The sequence below is a fragment of the Oryzias melastigma genome, linkage group LG6, assembly GCF_002922805.2.
Source record: "Oryzias melastigma strain HK-1 linkage group LG6, ASM292280v2, whole genome shotgun sequence".
NCBI classification, from domain to species: Eukaryota; Metazoa; Chordata; class Actinopteri; order Beloniformes; family Adrianichthyidae; genus Oryzias; species Oryzias melastigma.
In genome coordinates, this window is record NC_050517.1 from 25,487,321 (window position 1) to 25,511,623 (window position 24,303).

The 24,303-nt window shown below is 37.4% G+C and overlaps 1 protein-coding gene across 2 annotated transcripts in view; it reads right to left on the reverse strand.

The window, feature by feature from the left end:
• kiaa1549la (KIAA1549-like a) overlaps positions 1-24,303 on the reverse strand; it is a 119,129-nt gene extending 94,826 nt beyond the window's left edge. The window contains exons 1-2 of one of the 2 annotated variants that reach the window (XM_024282030.2): positions 24,234-24,303; positions 21,798-22,282 (exon numbers count right to left, since the gene is read on the reverse strand). In XM_024282030.2, coding sequence (XP_024137798.1) covers positions 21,798-22,026 — 229 coding nt within the window. In that variant the 5' untranslated portion in view covers positions 22,027-22,282; positions 24,234-24,303. Of the gene's footprint in view, positions 1-21,797; positions 22,303-24,233 lie in introns of those variants that run through there. The other variant, XM_024282029.2, reaches the window with a different exon arrangement.

Here is a 24,303-nt window from a genome sequence, read left to right on the forward strand (position 1 = left end):
CCAAACATCATTAGCCTGAACTACACAATTGTAGATGCGATTGATGCAATGACTGATCCCTGCGAAGTATAAACCAGCCTTAAGGCATAAACTGTCAAATCAACCTTCTTCCTTTTTTCTGTATATCTTACTACATCAAACTTTATAGTTTTAGAGAGGATAGACGTTCTCCTTGCAAACATCTGAATGATGATTTTAAGAGGAAATGTTCTACTTGATATAATTAAGACATCTTTGCTAAAAACATCCATTAAAAATATTTTACACAAAAAAGACAAATTTCACTGCTAACTGGTAATGAAGCGGCACAGAAAGTCTCAGAGGATAAAGGACGTCATCCATTTTTCTTTTAAAGAGAAGCGGGAAACAATAATTAAACTTTGGTCTGCAGCTTTTAAGCCATTTAAAGTTCAGCCTCAAAAATAACCTTTAACTAATAAAATGGATCATCAATACTAATCTCATATTCCTGACTGATACACAAAAAACACACATTTCAATTTGTGGTGCACTTTAGACAATTAGGGATTATGCTGTTGCAATCTAAATACCTTTCTGGCTGATTTTAAACAGGGATTTAGGGAAATTGCCTGAAAGACATGCAGCCATAAAAAGTATGAACTCCAAACCTTTGGCTCATGTAGGGCAGCTCACTGAGGACAAAAACTATTACATCATCTGTCATTTACCTTCACATATACAGAGGTAAACATGCAGTGACAGTAACACTGCAGGACAAACACAAAGCTGAGTTGCGCACAAGCACGTGACAAAAAGTCACAACAACAGCACACAGAGCCGCAGTGTCGCAGACTGACGCGAGCAAACATTGAAAATAGATCAGGCCTCAAAGTGCTGCAGATGAACTCAGAGGAGAAGTCAGAGCACGAGGAAAAAAAAAAAACCAAACACTCATCCACAGCCGCTTCTCTCGCTTCATTTCCTGCAGCCAACCTGCTGCTACTGAGGCCTCGCTTGCGTGACAGCAACTCAGATGACAGATGATGACAGCGGCTGTGGAAGGGGTTTATGTGGGAGCGTGTGCGCGAGGTACAAAACTGATGGATGGAGCTTTTTCCATGTTTGTTTCTCCGCTCTTCCTATAAAGGTTGTTTCTCTCTGACACAATCACCGTAGTCTTTCCGGTTATTTTAAACACCCAATTCTTTCTCTGGCGGGGTACGGAAACAGTCGCACATGAGAGTTAGACGGAATTTGTTTAAGTGTTGACGAATCTACGGCAAACAGAAAAACAGGAAGATCATGAAATGTCAGAAAAGATTTAAGTCCAACGACCATCTCGCAGGAAAGCTGTAGGCCATGTTAGGCCAATTTACTGCAGCGTGGAGATAAATCACTGAGGCAATCCGGCTCCGCAGACAACATTTATCATAGAATACAAACAATCGGAGAAAAAGACAAATAGATTTGAGCACAACTGACCAAACATGTAAAGTGAGAATAAAATACCATTAAGACAGAGGTGTAAGTGCATGAGATATTCAAAGGATCTGTTTTGGTCAGAAAGACTTAAGAGCTGAAGAGCATTAAGGAAGGAGGAGAAGCCAAGCTCATTGAGGGTCAGTGCTCCTGCCATCTTCAGAAACACCAGAACACATTCTAAAGGGCACAAATGAGAGGATTTTTAGACTACAAAGGAAAAAAGCTACAATCTGGCATCAGAAAACACAAAACTGGACATCCAGTAAAACAGTAACGTGAAGGAACTAAGTGGTTATTTAAGTTATTTCTGTGTTTGAACAGAAATTAACAGAAACATTAAATTTGAATTACATATCTACAGTATTTGGGTAAAAAGGAAGATCATATTCTGTTTCTAAGACTACAGAAGACAAAAATAGCCACATCTGATGATGATTATTTTTCTATTTCTTTCCTCAAGATAACAACTTAATAATTCGTCATCATATAATGGCTGTTTTCTTAAGATAACAGAATAACATTTCAGTTTGTTTTACTGAGATAACAGGATAAAAAAAATATTGTTTAGCTTCCCAAGAAAATGAGATATAAAGCTTTTATCTCAGGAAAGCACATTTTTTTACTCGAGAAAAGGGAATTCATTTTCCTGTATTTGGCGATTTGTAAACTTTGTCAGAGGTATGAAATGGTAAACAGAAATATTAATTGATTGACTTTACGTTGGTTACTTATGGTCTAATTCAAGTGAAACTTGCATTACGTTTGGTAGTTCAAAAATACTTTCAAATTAGCTGTTTAAGATGATTAGTTTGGTGATCATGAAAAAAATGATTTTTTTTTTGTTACCTCAAGAAAACAGTTAAGTATCTTAGTTAAAAGGTGATGGGTTTTTTTTTATCATTCAAAAATATCAAATGAAATTGTAAATACAGACCATTAAACATAAAAAAGTGATCACTCAGTGGTTGGTAATGCTCTGCATAAGCACCTTTATTTTTGTTGTTGTTGTTTTTCCAGTTTAAACTGCTCAAGATATAACAGGAAGTCACAGCATGTAAGGTCAAGTGGTGTCTTTCATTCTGAGCTGAAATCTGTCACAGGGGGGAAATGCAGCACAGTTTTATTATACGAGGATGGCCATCGCAGAGCGAGACTGTAATAAAGCAGAGACTCAGCAGCAGGCTCATAAATATCAAGGCTTGTTGTGAAAGTCATCTCAGACACCCAAGTTTCAGTTTCACTGCAGCTGTTTTATCACAAATGAAACACAAAGGTTTAAAACTGTCACATTATCAGAAACTAAACAGAATAAAACAATAAATTTACATTATTTAATTATGAAATGCAACAAAGAAGAGATAATTTCTAAGTAGTTTAGAGCTGATCAAGAGATGATCAAAGGTTTTATAGAGCAGACAAAAAATGCAGAACAGCTCCTTGTGTGGCGGGAAAGTGACAAAGCTAAATATATAATCTTAGGGCAGAAATTAGAATAGACAGTTATTTCTATAATGCTATTGTTTCTGCTGTTAAAAAAAAATATCAAATCCTTTTTGTGTAACAGTTTAACACGCTTTCGTCTCCATGTCTCATTGTGTTGCACCTAAACGTAACATATTTTACATACTAAATGTTGTAATAATTTGACCGTGTTCACACCTTTACATAAAATCAAAACAAAGTTCTTGAAAAATTTATGGAAATGTTACATCAGGTGCAAAAAAATAAAGAGAAATTTGGGTTATTTTCATTTAAAGGGCCCATACCATGCAAGTCAACTTTTGAGCTTTTAAGTGTTTTATAATGTTCCTTCTTCACTATAAACAACCCCAAAGCGATATTTTGATCCATTCACAAATTTCTGAGTAATCCTCTAAAAACATGCGCTCTCAGAAACAGCCCCTCCCATACCCACGAAAATAAATGGGTTCTCACGAGGTTACGTAGCCACACACACACTTTCTCCGTGAAGCTAGCGGATCAAGCTAGTGGATCAAGCTAACGGGTCAAGCTAACAATGATCAGCTAGCTTCGCAAGCTCCCTGGCCCATGTACAGTCGTGCAGACAATGGCTATCTGTGTTATTTCATGTTAGGGCTGCCACAAACGATTATTTTAATAGTCGACTAATCACCGATTATTTTTTCCGATTAGTCGACTAATCGGGTCATGCACAAAGTTGATGTAAAACACAAATCTTAACCATCATTCACTTTAAACTAACTAAAAACTATATATATATATATATATATTCACACTAGCATCATTATAGATGAATTGTAAGCTGAATTTGGCCGCAAAAGATGCTAGTGACGATGGCTGAAGATGCTGATAGCCAACTAAAATATGAGTTAAAGGCCAAATTAGCCTAAAAAAAGCCTAAGTTAGCAAAGACAGCTAGCATGTAGCTGAAATAAAAACTCCAAAATAGCCTAAAAAACCTTAATAAATGCCAAAATAGTCCAATAAGCTAGCATAACACCATTATAACTTTCAACTTTACTACACTGACTCCATTTAATATGAAGTAACGACTAATCGACTATTAAATTAGTCGTCGACTATTTTAATAGTCGATTAGTCGTCGATTAGTCGACTAATCGTGGCAGCCCTATTTCATGTTGTGATCCAGTGTAGCGATGAGCAAGAAACGCTCATCGGTTTAGCATTTAAACGTCGTGCGGTTGCATACGCCAAAGAACATTCAGGTTAGGAATCTGCAAGTATCGCATCTGAGAATAGCACAAGCACATAAGATGGCTGCAGAAAACAGAGAAAACAATTTCCTGATGGAAAAAGTGAGCGACAATTTAAAAGAAGTGGTTTGAACTTGGATTATTGAGCAAAGAAGTTGAGTCGGCATTTTGTGACCGAATTTCACTGCAATAGGAACTCATTAACCATCTCACTTCTGTCTGTGATGGAAGAAACGCTCAGGCCAGTAAAGGTAGATATGCAATATGCATCCACACATCCATCTTTGTAAAAATTTGGATGTTTGTTTTCATGGAAGAAACACACACTTGCTGCCGAGACCTGACAGAGGTCTTCAACCTGCGGCTTTTATCTCTCCTTGTGTTTGGCTCCTTGGCCAAACATAAAATAAGTCAGAGAGACTGCTGATGTCGACCGTCGGAGTCAGCAGCTCCTTCCTAAGGGCTGCCTAACCAAAACTACCTGAAGAAAACAAAAAAACAAAGCCGGCAAACTAAGACTACCAAGGTCCAACTCCAAACTAAAATAACAAAACCTAGCAGTGTAAGACTACTGAGGACAAAGAGGAGAAAAAGTACAAAAAAAATAAATGAAAAATAAAAATAGCAATTTTTTAAAGTAGGGATTACTTAATTTGCATTTATTTAATTTATATTAGTTAATTTTATAAATTGGTGGCTGAGGTGCACATATATGATAAACTATGTAGGTTTTTACATCCCTGTTGACCTGAAGATGTTTTGTTTGCTCCATGTTACCTCCAGGATGCAGAGATTTTTATATGCAAAGCAAAACTTTGGTAAAAAGTTTGATCTTTTATGAGTTAAGCACATATTACAGAAGTTATTTAAGCTTCTGTCAAACATAAAAAAAGAGTTGGAAGGAAAAGAGCTCACAAAAATAACTAATATTTCATAAATAATTTGTTCTTTCATGTTGCAAATGTAATATAGAATCATATATATGGATATAGTTTACTCTCAAAGACTTAAGAAAAGTATGGAGAAGGCCCTTTAAAAAACTGTCCAAATAATAACAACTTTTGTTTCGTATGTGTTTTCACTCTCTCCACAGACACCTATATTTTTCCCTTTTCTGTGCTTTCAAGTGTGCAGTTTGGAAATCCAGTCACATCAGGTTGCCGTCGTGTGTTTGTCAGTGCTCACTTTCCTTCACAAACACAAGAAAACTGTCAAATTATTCAAGACAAGAAATTCCTCTGAGGAACTGTCGGAAAAGGAGGCCAGGCCTCTTTGAAGTATGACACACACAAACGCACGGGCTGCAGAACTGCACACGCTCACTGAGGCCGAGTTCATTTGCCCATAAACGCTTGATAAGTGGAGAAAACCCTGAAAACACACTTCATGTTCACGCAGAGGAGGAGACCTGTCCTGGTACTTCTGCTAAGATTCTTAAGAGTGTCTGTGTGTGAAGCTGTATTGATTTTCCAGTAAAAACACGAGCCAAAGCTGCTGCAGGATGCATCACATGACCCTGCCAAGGCCAATGAGTGAGCTGTTACCAACTGGCCTTGAGCGCCTGATGTCTGTTTGCCCTTAATGTGTCCCCCATCCCGGCATATGTGTGTTCTGTTTTGTAAGACTCGGTGCCATCTATGCACTCATAAATCTGATTTAAAGCAAAAATATTAGAATTTCTACTATGAACAGATTTGATCAGCACAAATCAAGTCGGCTTTTTGTTCAACAATTACAACATTTCATTAATTACAGAACCACTATGTATGATGCTGAACCATAAAATATGAATCTAAAGGACGAGAAGGCAACTTATCCTCCTTTTATTTAAATCTTATAATGTATCCCAACTTCATCAAATCAAGCAAGTGAACTCCCAGAAACAATGTTTTTTTTTTATATTTCTCTCACACAGAATCTAATTTGGTTTGTTGAGCGCGAACAGCCTCCTAACACCTAAACTAGGTCTCGAACAGCATGTCTAATTATGCAGAGTTATGAATTTTTTATGCAGATCCTTCTTCTCGACTGCAGAGTGTGCGAGGAGGTCAGGACTGTGTGTGCCGACTTTGATTTATCTTGGGGGAACATTTACTTTTGTCATTGACAGCAAACGTTTCATTTACACATCAGCGCGAGTTGGATTTTACCACAGAGACGCGATGAAGACAACAAGCTAGCACTTGGAAGAGGATTCTCCTGATTGTTGGTGATTGCAGGACTCTGAATTTGATAATATGCTCGATGAAGACACTTGAGTTCAGCTTCTACTCAGCATTTAAAGGCAATGTCCAAAGATCCGCGCTGAGAACACATCCTCTTAGTGAAAACACACTAGAGCAGACTATTTAAAGCATCACCATAGCAACAGAAGATTAATACTTCACTGAACTGAGTAAAAAAGTAAAAATGGTGGCCATAGCTCTTTTTATGAAGGCAAGAAACCAAATTGCAATGATTCAGTGAACTAAAAAGAACTTCTGAACATTTTCAAAAATGTCTTTGTTTCGAAAAAAAAGAATTAAACTTTGATGATAGCTCGGGTCTATGAAGCAGGCAACATTTTACTTTTGCATACAGTCATAAAAATTAATTAACTTGGTAAACAGAAGAGATAAAAGATGATGAAATAGACACTTTTTAACTGCCATTAAATTTTTTTTCCCCCTCCATTTAAGAAGATTAGACATGTAACATGTCCTTTAACCTTTATTTACCCAGGAAGGTTAAATACATTGCAATATGTTGAGATTAAAAACTTAAATTTCACATTTTAAAAAATCCCTTGATTTTTGTGAAATAAAGTGCCTTCAGAAACATAATTAAACTGCAAAAAAACACTTAGATTTATCTTTGAGTGTATCACAAGTCAGATAATATTGATGATTGTCATTACTCTAAGAATAAAATTATGTTTGTTTAAAGAGCACTTTGCTACACCAAAGAACTTTTGCTGTAGAAAAGAAACACAGCTAATAATAATAATTGATAAATAATTGTTGATAAATAAGTGAACCCCTTTATGTCTGACCTTATTTCCAAATATCTAAAAAACTTTTTTAGTGTTTTTTTTCCTTTCAATGTGATGCTAATTTAGGTGGAGTTGTGAATGAGCAACATACCATGTAAGGAGGTTAATAAAAAACAAAAAAAAAATAAAAAACACATTGAAAAATTAGCTTTAAAGGAAATGCAGAAGTTTGTTCCACTTTTTTGCCATTTGCCAATTTTATGAAAAACTCCCCACTGCTTACCTTAAAAGGGGCTATATCACACAAAATTAACGTTTTGAGCTTGTAAGTGAATTATAATGTTCATTCCTCACTGTAAACAATACCAAAGCGGTATTTTGATCCACTCTTGCATTTCTGAGGCTTATTCTAAAACTCTGTGCTCTCAGCACCAGCCCCTCCTAAACCCACGAAAACGAGTGAGTTCTCACAAGCTGATGTCACAAAGTGAGAACAGCCTCTTTCAGGAAGAGTTTTCAGGAAATATTCCAAATGCATGCAAGCATAAAAAACGCAGAGTAGCTAAAAGCTGGTTTAGCACAATAGCTCATGTGACCGGTTCTGTCACTGTTAAAGGCCAAACCCAACAGGGCCCAATGACACATCGACGAACACGCCCACGCGCTCTCACGACCGTGTGTGAGTGATGGAGTGAAGGAAGGAGGCGACCGGTTGCTCTGATAACACGGTGAGCTATGGCTATAAATCCTTTGCTCTCCCAGACGCTCCTCAGGAAGCAGAGCTTGATTAATTTTTCATTTCGTCTTTCGCTCTGCTCCCATCTTACATTCTTTTCATTTTCAGAGACCACACTACACAAATAAATCCAGCAGTCTGTTTGGAGGCTGAAACAACCTCCTCATCATTGTCCTGCGACAAAACAAAAAAGCCTCAACTGTAAGATATTTATGTGAACAGGATGATATCTGTCACTGAATTTCGAGTTGTTGTTTTTAAGATAAACAGCACGAAGATGAAACACTAACAAGAAGGCATAACAAGTGACAGTCAAAAAGCAGGGGGGGGCTTTTGAAGTTCCTAACTGACTGACTGTTTCAAAGCCTTGCAGAAAAAGCAGCCAGTGAGGACACACAATGTACTTTTTTCTGATTCACTTTGTGTTAGAAGAAAGTAGATTTTCTTTATCTCTAGTCCTGCAGCAGAGAAGAAAGAGGGAAAAAGAAGCATGGAAGGAGCGGCGCTTTCTGAGAACATTCTGCTCCTTTAGCGGAATCAGCTGAAGCTTCGCTGCACGGAGGGCAACACCAAAAGAAAAGATCAGCTTTAAACCTTTTGCTTTTCTTTTTTTTTTCCCACAGTTCAAAAAACCATTTCAAAGATGGTATTCCTGTGAGTGGCTGTCTCATTTTCCACACAAACTAAGTTTAGTAAAAAAAAAAATTCAGTGAATTCTTTGGCATCGTAAGATCTGGCATTCCCTGACTCTACACATTAAAAGCATGAAATCCTCCTCACACATTCCCCTCCAAGATCTCCATCGGGAACGAAACTTCAGGAGAATCTCATCCTTTTTTTATCCTTCAGAAGTGAAAATTTGATTCTTGTGCAAATGTTCATGAAAATCACTTGGCAGAATCAGGCCACACCCTCTTTATGTCACACCCACCCAACCCTACTCCTAAATTTGGCTAAGAAACATGCGTTCAAGCGGCCACTTCTAATGAAAGGTCGATGTAAGCACACATATAAGGAGGTTTTGGGCTTCCACGTTTAAAACCTTCATGTTCACCTGTCCCAGAGCAAGTTTTTAAGTCAGTTTTTGGACTCTGTACAAAACATGTGGCCGCGGAACGTCTATCAAAATCAAAAAATGTCAAAATTATACGGGTAGCATCCCTTTTTAAAATCACGGGATAACCTTTACAAAAATAATCATGAGAAGAAATTAATGACTCTAATTTGTGTCCAGACAGAATTAAATGACACCAAGTATGCCATATATCGGAATAGAGACGGGAATTTAGCCCCAAGACTTTACAGTTGTCCTTTCTCAGGCAGATTAAAAGATAATGTAGGGTCTTCTGTAAAAACTCTGTTTTTACCACAGTGGAAATGTAATGCTGTTATTCACAGATTGTAAATTATCCATGCACCAATAAACAGAAAGACTGCAGTCTAGACAGTAGCACAGTTCTGCAGCAGGCAACATGTTTTTCTTACTGCCAACTAAAATTACAGACCGGGAAAAAAAAAAAATAGATGATGGCATTTTCTGCTTAAAGCTTAACTTTATTTTCTGCAAATTTTACATTTTCAACAGTTACCAGATTTTGTATTGGAACCCCCCTGAATAATATTTAAATCTTTATCTCTAGAGATTATATAAATGTTCATTCTTGTTAAAAAAAAAAAAAGTCAGATTCTAATGTTTGTCTCTAATAAATCATAATTTAGTGTCATCTTAAAAACAGTAGAGCCTTCTGTTAGAAAAAAAATCAAAGATGTAAAGGAATTAAGTCAAGAATTCAACTCTCTTTTAATTAATTTTGAAATCCCAGAAGATTAAACAGCTGAATTAAAAAAGATTTCATTACAGCTGTTGGAGCCCAAATTCAAAGAAGAAAGAACTCAGAGATTAACACAATTTCTGCATTGCAGAAACAAACAAATGTCTCATTTCAAACTTTACAAGCAAAAACTAAAATCTTAAAGCTTTTTGTAACTGTGAAAAATATAATTTTTTTAGCAGGTGGATTTTTTTTTTTTGCAAAATTATGACATTTACTCTAAATTTACATATAAAAAATATATTAAATAATTTGTTGAAACATTTCAAAGTAATAATGTTTATAAATGCCAGAGTTTTTCAAACTAAAAACTGGCTGTGGCTACTTTTCATTATTGCATTAGTAGCTCTCAGTTGTAGTGACTGTAGTTATAATAATTCAAAGTTTGATTGCATTTATGTAATCTAATCCTTTGTTCATACACTAGAAGGAGCTGTCGTTGGGATTTTATCAAAAAAATCAAGTTCATTAAAAGATGGCAATATAGCTGCAGCTGTGGTGAGTGTTGGTTTAAAAAAATGAATTAAAATGACTTTGCGCTTGGCACTTTGCGTCAATTATATATCAATAAGAGTAAAACTGTGTTTTCTGACCATTTCAGACTCAGAAAACTGTAGCGTCTTTGGTCCGAATCTGTATCAGAGCTGGAAAAAAAAAAAACTCAAGAAAAGGAGCTGCAGGTTGAGGCCGATCCTCCTTTAGTAAACCAGCAGAAAAACACCAGAGGCAATCTGTCCTGGAGAAGTGGGGTCATTCATCAAGAAAATGATCTCAAATGTTGCTACGAGTCCAAAAGGAGACCTGATAGAAAGAGACTGAAGCAAAGGGAGCCAAGTGGAGACTCCAGCTGTTAAAAAAAACTGCATTTAATTAAAAATAAAACAGAAATTCAAGGATAAAAAATGCCTGGTTTTAAGAATATTTAGAAGATTCACTAAAAATCAAATGAAAACAATTTTAGTACAAATACTAAAATGAAAAATAGTCAGTACACAATAAGTAATGTTTCTATTTGCAAAAAATAAATTATTATAGTTAAATCTTAACGGTTTTTTTTCACCATTAGTGGTAAAAATTATCCTAAATAATGTCTTAATTTGGTAAATACAGCTATTTGGGACCAGAAAATACTTCTAGCATAAAGACTGAGGGCAGAATGAGCTGTACAGCAGCTACATTTTGTCTTATACAGAAAATGGAGTAAGCCAGAGACTATTTTATATCCAATTTTCTCACTTCACCTTTGGTAAATTAAAACTGAGTGATATTCTGTGACTTTTTTATCATTTTAAATATTTGGTCAGGGCCAGGTGATTCTTTTTAATTATGTCCTGCCATGAAAAACCCTTGTGCTGACACAAGGTTTATTCAGGATTGTGCTGAGATGAATGAAACCTTAAAAGAAGTAAAGTTAAAATCAGCATTCCTCTTTGTCCTTGTTTATGCATAATTCAGCGGGTCATTAGTCAGCACACTGTAATTAAAATGCAGCACCTTTGCTGCATCACATGATATCTGGAGGGAAGCGTGATTTGCATGCTGCATGAGCACACAGATGTCGTTACTTTAATGCCAAAGAGATGCGCTCAGCCCTGCATTCACATCTGAAGTGAATAAACGCAGACGCACTTCACCCCAAAAATTTGTGCCACGGTACTTAACAGGAACAATGCTGCACGCTGGAGGTGCACAAACGATCCTTCAACTTGGAGGCGCTCTCGTGTAAAGATGCTTTGTACATCAAAGGGCTTCTCACTTGAGGCTGTTGGAAAATAATTAACCTTCCTAAAACACACCGGCGAGGAAACACAAGCAGCGGCAGCCCCCACAAGATTAGAAAAACACAAAGTTAGCTAATTGAGACTTTAAAACCAATTTATCCCAAAGAGTTTCTGCCAACCAGGATGAATTCTAAGAGCCCCTCCTCATTGGATAATGTGTTTTAAAGGGTCTATACCATGAAAAATCAACTTTTTGAGCTTTTAAGTGTATTATAGTGTTAATTTCTCACTATAAACATCCCCAAAGCAATATTTTTCATCCATTCACGCATTTCTAAGTAATCCTCTAAAAACCAGTGCTGTCAACACCAGCCACTTCCATACCCACAGAAATGAGTGGATAATAAACCATCCACATTTTCATCATCAAAACAGTGGCTTTATAAGAGGACGTCATGAAATGTTTGTATTAATTAGATTTTCACTTCATGAAAACGGTGACGTCATATCCGGCGTTTAGCAAAAAGAAAGAAAATTAGTGAGCATGGTCCATAACACTAGATAGACCCGCACTATGTAGTTTTTTTTTAGAAATTAGGGATTAGGGTGGGAATTCTGATTTAGCTGATGTCACAAAGTGAAAATAGCCCCTTTCATGAAAAAACCTGCGCGTTAAGAACCACAACCTAGGCTAACATAAACACACACTTTCTCAGCAAACTAGCAGTGATCTGCCGCTAGCTTCACTGCTCAGCTAGTGTTTCTCAGTTGCTAGTTTCATTGCTCAGCTAACTCAGCTGCTAGCTTTGCCGCTCAGCTATCTTAGCCGCTAGCCCTGGCCATTGGTACAACCAGTGTTACAATTCTTGGGGCTACTAAAGGCAGATATATGTTATGCACATCCAGCTTTGTAAAATTCGGATGTTGTTGTTTTTTGGGGGAGAACACAGACACGCTGCTGAGGATGATGTCATGAAATGGGCAGCACCCACAAGGAGCGAAAGGAGGAGCCTCAGAGATGTAGAGCAGAAGAAAAACCTCACAAAAAATAAGTAATATTTCCTAAATATATAATAATAAAAATTTTAGTTTTTAGTTTTCCAAAGGTTATATCTGAACATCTGAAAAAAGAAAGATCATAGAAAACCATAGTATAGGCCCTTTAATGACAAACGGGGGAAATATTTACAGTCTGCGTGTGGGACCTGTCTCACACGCTTGAATGTATTCCAGAAATAGATGACTAACATCAGAAGGAGGGAGAGGATGAAGAAAGTGGGCGCTTTTAACCTGAATAGACAGCAACACCATGAACCTCTGTCAGCAAACGAAGCAGATCGGTCCATTGTATCATTAGAGATCATCAGAGCTGCTTTTTTTCTGCCCAGCAACAGTGAGACGGCTGACAGCTCTGCCTGAGGAGTTTTTAAGGAGGGATGGATGCCTCATTGTAAAGGTGCATCGTAAACAATCAACAATAAAAAGCACCAGAGATGGGGATCTGTTCAAAATACTGCGCTGCATTAAAGGATGAGCATCCATTCATACGGCGTCTCTCCTGCCACACATTACACTACAATATAAATGAATCCTTTCTGCTGCCTCCACTGTCAGATTACCCATGGCTCTGATTTAAATCTGTGTAGGCAAAAAGCCTGCAAAAGCCTTTTCCTTCTCTTGTCGGTGTGAAAAGCTCCAGCAGTGCATAATCAGAGAGACATGGAGAACACGGAGCCGAGCGCAGCCCAGCAGAGTGATGCAAAATGAGCCACTGCTGTGTTAATGCTGAGAACATGTGCCAGGACGCTGGAGCAAACCCCTCACCTCCATCACTCCACGCCCAGAGAGAGGAGCCGTTCCTGCCTAAAACGTGCTGCGGGTGTGCAGCACCTCCTCCCTGAACTCCTTAAACATGTAGAGAGCAACACGGGGAGCAGAGAGCTTTCAGATGACGATGCTAAAAGGAAAGTCAGGTCTGAGCATTAGAGACTGCCAAGAATTATTAATATTATTTTTATGGTTTAAACATTATGTCACCTTAGCTACTAAATTAAATATTGTGCCACTTCCCTTTCACAAATATGCATCTTAGTTTTGAGAGGTGAGACTGATGCGTCGAAGGGGCCTTAATGTCCGAAGCAGTCATCTTTTGATCTATTTTGAAAGCGTTTCCAGTGGTCTTTTCGTTTTCTAGGACATAGTTTCTGCACAACAACAGTTGTTCCTCAGAAATTCACATCCGAGGTGGGGGATGCTTTTAATAAAGAAATACTCAGAAATGTAATTTTGAGATTGTATATGTTCTCCATCACCCGAAAAATGCCACAAAAACAAGTCAAAAACACAAAAAACACCATTTTCATCATCAGGTGCTGCAAAGACATTATTTCTGTAGTGAATATTATGTGATCATTTCAACTCTCAGTTTACTAAGAACTGTCATATTTTTTTCTTATTTCTTTATTTCACACTCTGTTTATGTTTCATTTGAACTTGTCCTTTCCAGTAGCAAACAGACATAAACGGAGAACTTAATGAGTTGCACAAATATAAAAAATTTGCCATTATTTTAACAACTTCTTGCACAGTGGTTAGTGCTCTTGCCTCACAGCGAGAAAGTCCTGGTGTGAATCTCAACTGAGAACATTCTGTGTAATCAGGTTAGCGTGTTCTCCCTGTGAATGTGTGGGTTTTCTCCAAGGACTCCGGCTTCCTCCCACAGTATAAAAAAAAATTGCTTCGTAGGTCAATTGGTGTCCTTAAATTACCCCAGGGTGAGTGTGTATGAGTGGCCCTGCAACAGACTAGCAACCTGTTCATGGTGTTCTCCGTCTTCCCCCAACAATAGCTGGGATAGGCTCCAGCAACCCTGAAAGAGCTTCAGTGGATCCTGATAAATGGGAAAGGTCAAAACTAAAAACATATTTTCTAATGTTTTAAATCTGTTTATTGCTCTATTTCATTTAATCAGGTTATATTGTGTCATTTAACACATTTTTAGCATAAAATTCAGGGCCTCCTCCAGGGCCGCCTCGGTTTGATTGATACAAGTTTGATCGTCTTCTCGGCGCCGTCGCTGTATGAGCTTTCACCATCGTCATCCGAAGCCCCTGTATCCTCAGATGAGGAAACCTCCGGTTCAAACTGGTAGGGCTGTACACCCTCCGAACCCTGTGTCGTTAAAATTCCCGTGTTTGATGAAGGCTCATCACCTTCATCCAAAGAAATATCCGCCAAATCGTGGTCTACGTCGCTTCTCAAACCGTCCGCCACTGTTGTTTACACTCTGGGATCCCCGAAGTGACGTCACGCGCAGCCCCCGCCCATCACCACCTATCACCCAAATTTGAAGCTGTGCACGACCATAAAATGATCAATAAAATCACGCTGGATCATTTTAAGTGAATATTTTTATCAGATTCGTTTTACAAGTTCCATTGACTTTCTAAATAAAAAAAAAAATTGCCACTGCACGAGGCCTTTAAAACAATATGTCGGAGATGTCATTTAAATTCTAAATTAAAGTCAAACCGATCAGTATGTTTATAAGAGTTATCATCCATCTATCTTCAAAACCCACTGAATGCATTTTGGGGTCACAGGCTACTGGAGCCTATCCTAGTTGCTGTTAGGCAAAGGCAGAGAACATCCTGGACAGGTAGACTGGATTTGAACCTTCACAATACTTCTTCATCCCCTTTCAATCCCCCCTTCCAATATTCTTATTCACCTGCTAAATTGGATAACAACAAAATCTTAAATAATGTTTTCCCCCCAAATATTCCCGTTGGTGTTCACAACTCATATTTCTACAGTTGTCCAACCATTTTACAGCCTTTTCCAGCTCTGTGCTGCACAAACTAAAACTACAGTGCTAAAATTGACCCAACACCTCACTCAAAAACATTAAATCCTCCTAAAATTTCTCTAAAATGTACCCAAATGATCAGACTTCCTTTTCTGTTTTGAACTTCCTTCTGTGTGGGTCTTCATAGATTCTTCTCTCTGATGCGTAGCAGATCGAGCAGGAGTGAACTGTAGTTTTGCAGATCTCTGAGCTGAATCTTGAAGATCTTATTTACTCGAGTGCTAAAGAGGACACAGTGGAGCGTGCGCCATCGTTCATTTGATTTGTCAGAGTTTCTAAACGGATGAGCTGAGTGCTCGCGCGTGAGCCAGAATCCTTAAGAAGCTGACATCAGACGGAGCAGGTTGCTGCACTGCGTTGGCTCTCATCTGTCACCCGTCATGAACATTTTCAGGGAAATCACACACAGCTGTCTCCGTGCATCAAACGCAAACTCTGAGCCAGTGGAATTGGCCGCATTCGCCAGAGGAATCTCAAATCGAAAGAAGCGTAAATGGTATTCCTCCTTCGCTTCAGATGAAGGAAGTGATGTGCTTGAAACAAACATCTCCTCATGCCCCACATGTCCATGCAATGCCCTCAAATCCAGCTTGGTGGTTTTTGCATAATCTTTGCAAAACCTACAAAGAATTCCACCTCCTACTGGTCTAAAAATATCTCTCCTCTTTGCCTCAAGAAAGTTTCTTTTGCAGCTTGTAAACTTTTAATCGGATCGGGAGACTCGGCGCTCTGATCTTCAGCCAACTGGTCCTGTCTGAGAACCCACAGGAGACTCGGAGGAGCCAAACTTCTCTGTACCTAATCAACACTATCGATCACTGTAATTGATGACAGCAGATAAATGATCACCTGCAGGATTTACCCATGACTCTGGCCTGGCAGCAGCTCCTCACAATCCAGCAGATTCCAGGGGATGAATTAATTCAAGAAGAAATACGAAAACTAACATTCTACTTTTACTCCAATTTTATATCACTTTTTAATCCTTCTTGAGAAACACTTTCTACAGAAAAAAACAAGATTTCTTATCAAAGAAGTTAATAAGTGAGCAAATTAAGTCATAATCCATGACTTTAGAGCAAAAATTGTTCTTAAATATCTAAATTACAAAAAAGTTGGAAGTGATAATTGGTGCTAAAAACAAAAAAATCAGCTGATTCTGAAAGGGTTATCTTAGTGGGAGACAGATCTGGAGCACAGGCTGTAATAAGTTCAGCAAACACTCTGAAGGAAGCAACATTTCTGAACCTCCCAGGAAACCAGCTCTTCATAAAAAGATAATCCAGACACTGTTTGTCTCTGCAAGAGTTTCATCTGTATTAGAGTGAAAGTTATAAATTACTTGAAATACTTAAATGTACATTTAATTGACTGAAGAATAACTGATGCCAAAAGGGGAGCCACCGCCAATCCACCATTAGAATAACGTAGACTGGGCTGCTTTATTAAGCCCAACTCTGAAGTGACTAGAAAGAATCACAATGAGATGGAAGGTGAAGATAATTAGAAACAGGATTATTTTTTGTTTCTTTCTTCCAGTTTTCCTTTGGATTTGCAGCAATATTCTGGACAAAGTTTATTTAATAGAATAATTGTGACATTTTTGCACTCAAAAGCACCACTTTTTCAATTTTAAACTGTGTATGTTAAATTGTGTCAATATTTCCTACTTTGCAGTTGGACTCTGATTAAAAAAAGAAAGAATTGGACCTAAAATCTCACTAATATTTTTTCACTAAATTCTACCTTTATATAAAGAAAAATAAAAGTTTCGTCATTTCCTATAAATTATGTTTGAATTTAATTATAGAAATAAGATTTATTGCATGATTTTACATAGAATGTACCAAAGTTCTTAATTATTTACAAAGAAAGATGCATAGAAACCTAAAGCAATAAAGTAGTCAAACAATTTTTATTATTTAAGATATAAATATTCCTTTATCTATCATAGAAATCATCCTATTATAACATCAACATGTTACTATTTTTTAAATACTTAAAAGTCTGTATTTTCTGAGGATAAACTGTGAAATAAAGTCAGACCATCTGACTTTCTTTTTTGTTTTTTTAAATCACAAACTGGTTTATTTCCAGAAATTGAAACAAAAACACTAAAAAAAGAAAAACAATCCCAATGTATATTTATACATAGATATATCAGACTTTGTTAGGATAACTAGTCATTCCATTTTTTCTGGTATTTTACTCGCTTTGTTTGTCTAAGTTTAAATGTGTATGTTTATTTTTTACATAAAAATTGGCTTTTAAACTTTAAAAATGTTTTTGTTTTATGAACAGACAGAAAAAAATGTTTTAGTATTTTCTAAAGCATTGCCTTTTTATGGTAGAAATGTGTTTTGGTTCCCTTAATAAACGTATTGATCCATGTGTTGGTAAATAATCCAGACAATTAAATCACAGGATAAAAATTCAAGAACTTTCAAGCATTTCAAGTGTTTATTTCCTGTTGTGAGGCTGTTGCAGATGCTCAGTCGGGGGGAGGAACTGCCGGTAAAATGATCCAACTAATTGATGCCTGACACAGCAGTGTTACCGTCACTCCTAAAATCAGTCTGAGTGGATGCTGGAAGACTGAGAGCGCTTCAGTCTCCAGATCCTATCAGTGTGATCCGATTCGCTCCTCAGAGCCTCCGGACTTCACAGGTACAAAGAAATTCCATCAGCCACCATGTTGCTCCTCCAGTTGAACCGTAAAAAGAGTGACGGACTCACAAGCACCAATCTTGTCTCACAACAGCATAAAGAAGACAGAAAGCTGAAGTTGGGCGGCTGGAAACAGAAGGTTTGGAGTCGGCTGTTCCCTCTGCAGCTGTTGCTGCTGCTGTGTTGCTTCACTCTGATTATCACAAACAACTTGGCATCGCTTGGACCTCATTTCTATTTCTGATGGACAAATGCGGATACAAAGTGAGAAAAGTAGGAGCTGTAGCTCTGTTCCCATGGCAACAAGGACCAATAGATCTCAGCTATTGACTGAGGATAAAGATCTCTGAAGACCCATTAAAGAGGACACCTACACACACACACACACACACACACCCACGGCCTGTGTGTGTCACACATACATGTATAAATAAAATACAGCAGATAGAATCGGCCTCAAACATGTTTCGTCAGGCAGAAATGGATAAAAACAAAACAACTGGAAGCTTTTCTGACAAAAACAGTTGGAGGCGAGGAGGAGGAGGAAGTCAAGCGCCATTAGGACCAACTCTTAGAAGGTACAGCAGCTTCATGTCAAGCAGTTTTTGCATGTGAAAAAAGGAAATATAGTATTTATTAGACTTAATTTATTTGATCAAATTCAAATATGCAGTATTTTTTTTACATAAAAAGGTCAAACTGAGAGAAAAACAAAGAATTTTGAATCAGATTTTTTCATTTATTGCCAGAGTTTAACTTTATAAGATGAAATACTTAGATAATTTAACATACAAAGTTTAAACGGCTCAGGTATGTCAGAATCTTCAAAGCCAGCAGTTCTTTCAAGTCTCTTCACACAGAGGTGCCTGTTAACCGTTGTGTAATTTAATAAAGCATAAAATGTTTATGAGGTTTGATCAGAGGCTGAGAGTTTAAGAAATTCAATTTAATCATTTCCCATCAACCTTCAATTATTTTATGAATTATAGTTCTAGAGATTAATAGAGTACATAAACCCCCTGGATGGATTTCCCTTAAAAGCCATTTCATGAGTCTGGGGAGGAAAACCATTATTTTAAATAATATTTTTCCCCTTTTGTTAAGTTTTTCAAGGAAAAAAAGATAAAAATTAAAATGGATTCAAATTGTATTGAATAGTAAAATGAATCAGTGACCTTTGACAGCAATATCCATCTCCTTATATGTCAATTGGGTCAGGGATTCATGCTCTGCCAAAAGATGGAGCTGTGATTTGTATTTAAAAAGCAAAAGAAAATTAAGAAATGGAAATAAAGGTCAAATATGAATCCCGATTTGAACGGCTGACTTATTCTAAGAAAGTTTAAGAGTTTAAATCTCTTCCACAGCATCTTCTCCTGATATTTCCTGCCTTTGGTCCTGAGTGAACAGAAGCTGCTCTGCAGTAGAGAAACATCCATCTATCCGTTTTCTTAACCCGCTGCATCTCTTTTGGGGTCCTTGAGGCTGCCAAGGGCTGTTCTGGCTATACAGATACATACAGGTCACCAGACTGTCGCAGGGGAACACAATCACACACACCTAGGAGCAGTTTAGTCACCAAGTAACCTCTGAAGCATGTTTTTGGACTGTGGGAGGAAACCACATGCACAAGGAAAACATGCAAACCTCAAACAGAAAAGTCTGAGCCAGTATTTAAACCACTAGACAAGCAGGGCTGGACTCCTTCCTCTTTTTCTACTGAGAGGCTTGAATGTCGTAGTGGTGCAAATCTCAAGTATCTTGCTCCAAGATTTTTCTTTCACTGCTCTATTCAGATAAAAGACTGACTTGGTGTCATATAGGGCTGCGACGATTAGTCGATTAGTCACGACTATTAAAATAGTTGATGACTACCTTAATAGTCGATTAGTCTATTTTGGCATTAGTGTGCACACTTTAAAATGCCGTGTCTGCCATCGTCTCTGACACACATGCGCAGTAGTGCTAATCCGGGTCAGAACTGATATTACAGGAAGTTCTAGGAAAACCCAAGCACCAAAACAAGAAAGCACTGGAGCTTGAAAGTGGGAAACATAAAAAATAAATAAATAAAAGCCAAAAGTGTCCAATGCAATAAGTGGATGGCAGAACTTGTGTTCTATGGCAGCACTACAGTGATGCATGAACACCTGAAGAGGAAACGCGTTGAGACTGAGTATGATGATGCTGAAGAGGGATCTTCATCTAGGTAAGCTAAGCTAACATTAGCTCAAACAAAGACCAAACTTATTAGTTAAATGTTTTCTGTGCATCATCTACCCCATCAGACAGTTTAATAAACTATTAAGCTTAAACTTAGCTTAAACATTTCAAGTTTCAAGCTAATGATGGTTAAGATGTGTGTTTTACATCCAGTTTACAAATGATCCGATTAGTTGACTAACTGAAAAAATCATGGGTGATTGGTCAACGATTAAAAGAATCGTTTGTGGCAGCCCAAGTGTCATATAAACTGTAATCATTAATTTCTCCTCCATGATCAATTTTTTTTAAAGGTTTGCACTTCGGTGAATAAAAGGCGACAGCATCCATCCATCACTACCAGATCCAAGACCCTGATTGTTTAAAGTTCACCTGGTTTAACTTTTACTAACACTCAATGACTGCAAGTTTTGTACAGAGTCAAAAAACGGTCGCAGAAACTGTCCGTGAACGAGGAAATCCAAAACGCACATTTACAAAGATTTTTCAATGAAAGTTGTCACTTAAACGCACATTGTTGAACAAACCTTGACAACATGTTTTAATTCATAGCAGCAATAAAGCAGATGATTTCAGGAGATAAAACACTTGCTTGTCCTGTAATGAGTTATATGTGACTAAAAAACAGATAAAAACATTCATGTTTATTGCTGGATTTACTTTTTTTGTCCATTTTTAATCTATTAGAATTCCTATATTTGTGTTTGTTTTAGTTAGTGAATCAGTTCAGACCTTTTCATTAGTTTAACCTTGTTGCAGTCCTAACATTACTAAGTTAAAGACAGTTTAGTAAAAATTATGCAAGAAAATTATTAAAAATTAAACTCAAATCCGAATGAAAGGGACACGTTTGGTTGAACCTTAATTCCTTTTTTTTCCAACCTGCAGCTCTTTTCCTGAAACTCATTTAATTTCATTCAAGAAAGTCTAACACACTCCATCCACAAAAACACGGTGATCTAAAATAAAATAAAAAGTATAAAAGAAATTCCCACCAAAGCACGCGCTCATCCAAAGGAAGCTGTGGGCAAGAATGTGACTAAAAGACATGGTAAACATCTCTGCTGCCATTTTTGTTTTCCCTTGGATGCGTGCAGCATGAGCGGCCATGAATTATTCATTTGTGTTCACTAAGAAACGTCCCTCCACGGATGTTGCTCGACATCGTGGACCTCGGGGCTCAGCTCTCCACGAGGGAATAAAAAAACTTTTTCCCTCCTCATTTGGACAGCTGCCGGACTGAGCGCTCCGGTGGCGCTGCGCTGCTGCGGCCCGCGGTGAGCTCCGCTCCGGATGCGTCTTTGGAGACGTAGGCGACCTTCTACTTATTGAAAACAAATAAGTAATTTTGTCCTTTTAAGTCTTTTAAGTAAATGTAAATCTTTGCAAGAAATAATACAGTTAAAACAGGCGATGTGGAAACCTCAAAGATCACAAACAGCTCCAAAAGAATCAGAATGCCGCCATCCTTGAAGTGCAACATATGCTGCTCAGCTTCCTCTGAAAATTAGTCTATTTTTGACAAGGACGCCAAAAAAAATAATAATAATAAAAAAATTCTGCGTGATTTAGAGTCAGATCGGATATTTTTTGTGTTAAGTGATTCTAAACAAGACAGAAGGGAAAGCATCCCCTCCTACCTTCAGCTGCTGAGGCGCTCTGCATCATCAGCATCAGCACCGCGCCGATGGTCACAAACCACCGGGCCGGCATCCCATCCAGCGCCCGCGTCCTGCTCCCGCTCCTCGCTTCCCGCATCCACGCAGTCAGAGAAGAAGCGCGCTGGTCTGCTTCACGCTTCTCACGCCACCCTGCGACCCCGTGGCCACCGCAGGGGTTCTCGGAGCGCAGCGCATGTTTGGGAGCCATCGGTCGAGCGTTTTATTCCTGGATGGGGAACATCTACAGGCGCCGCTGTGGTGAATGGCATCTGATCAACCTGCCTCCGGTTGAGAAAAGTGGGGCTCCGCTCTCCATGAGCGCGCGCCGGAGGCAGCGAGGGTCCGCGGCGAAAGTCCCGGGTTTTTGGACGTCTCCTTCAGGGCTTCGGGGTGACAGATCCTGCGCGCGCGCGCTGTGGGTTTGATCTGAAGTCCCTACTGCGGCCGCGAGGAGCTGTTCATCTCTGCTGGAAGAAGCGTCAAACTGAGGCCACGAAACCGGAAGAAGGTTATTGCTGTTTCAAAATAAAAGCTTCGATTTTTTTTAGCATTAAAAATACAATAATAACAACAACAACAATAATAACGATGACCTTTTTAAAGCTTCAATGTTGAAGAAAATATTTTAGAGAACTTTGGTTGAATATGAAAAATGTACTACAAGAAAAAATGTTAATCAAAAAGGTCTTTGGAGATTTTTTGTTAGATTAAATATATACTAATGATCACAAAAACTCTGTTACAAAACAATAAATTGCTACATCTTCTGCTTTTCATCCTTAAATGGTTTTATAAATCCTCAAATAAAACAACAATTAAGTTGGTCAAATAGGATCTATATATCTCTTTTTTAAGAGTATCAGCTTCTATAAGATCATTAAGTCATTTTATTTTCACATATATCATGCTCCACAATCGGATTAACAATAGTCATAACCAATCAGAAAGAAATTAGTATCCATAAGAGACTGATCGGCGTGTTTACATGAAGCATTTTTATTCTGATCAGTCTTTTAATCCGATTACTTGTTTCCATGTAAATGTGACCAATGTTTTCTTCTGATTTCTGATATGAAAGTATGATGTGGGAAAAATAAAAGGTTGCATGAGATATGTTCGTACAGTTGTTTTACTATTATTATTATTATTACTATTATTATTATTATTATTATTAATCCATAGAGAGGGTGAAACATCAAATAACTTTGTTACTGTATCACTTTTAAACAACATAAGAATCAAAATGTTTTGATAAGAAAACTGGTAAAAACTTAAATCACATTTAAAATATTAAAGAAATGTGTTTTATAGTCATTACTTTTACTTGGAAAAACATTAAATTTATTGAATTCACTACTTTGTTAATAACTCTCTCCCCGGAACAAAAGACAATCTTTTGCCATGTCACCCAGCGTATTTTCCTTATGTCACAAGTATGATCTTTTTCAACTCAATTTCTTGTCTGCTCCTGAAATGTAATTTTGAGCTTAATTGTCTTATATATCCTCCAAAATATCACAAAAACATATGTTAAAAACACAATTTTCCTCAAAGTGGTCTTTAGAAGAAAACATAACTTTTACTCTAGATTTTCTGCAAAGGGCAATAATGAATAACAGGATCTGGATGAAATTCTTACATTTTATGTCCCATTTAAAGTAGAAAATAAGATTTGTATTTGAACTATCTTTGTTTTTCATTATCTTTTTTGTGTTTTTTTATTCTACCACCTTAAAATGAGTACAGCTGTAAAGTTCAATAGTAAAATAACAAAAACAACTAAAGGTAAACAAAATTTTTGATGGTCAAAATTATTTTAAAGACATAAATGACCAAGGTCTGTGTGAAAGCGCCCACAATGACACAAAAAATTACCAAGAGACTCATAGTGAGGGCAAAATACACAACAAAAAAATATATGAAAGCTACAAATGAGTGTTGACTGTGACACAATAACAGAACTACAAAAAAAGCTAAATAACAAAATAGGCTAAGTAAAAACATAAAATCCACACAAGTAGATGTAGACACACTTGTAACATACATTAAAAAAAAAAAAAAAAACGTCTACAGCTGGTATTTTGATTATCATTAAGCAGTTTCTTGACAAATTCAAACCAGAGGTCTAATTACCAAGCACTTGAAATTTAATAAAAAAAAAAAAAAAATACTTTACATTTTGGAATTAATGTAACAGATAATTAAGCGTTTCTCATTTCTGTTAAGTTTTGTCAAATTGAAGGCTAAAACGCCGATGACTAATAGAAAACAACTAGCTTCCGGTTGTGCTTAAGCTAATAACAGCTAGCTTAACATATTTCCTTGCGGGCAGGTAGAACCAGCCTTTGTAGGCGCCTAAGTCATTTAGAGAAATCATGAAAAAATCGTTTTAAAAATGCTTACTAATTTACTCACTCGTATTTCTTCACCTTTCTTGTTAACTGTTTTAATATCTTTAAATGTTAAAGCGCGTGCCCCGTTCACC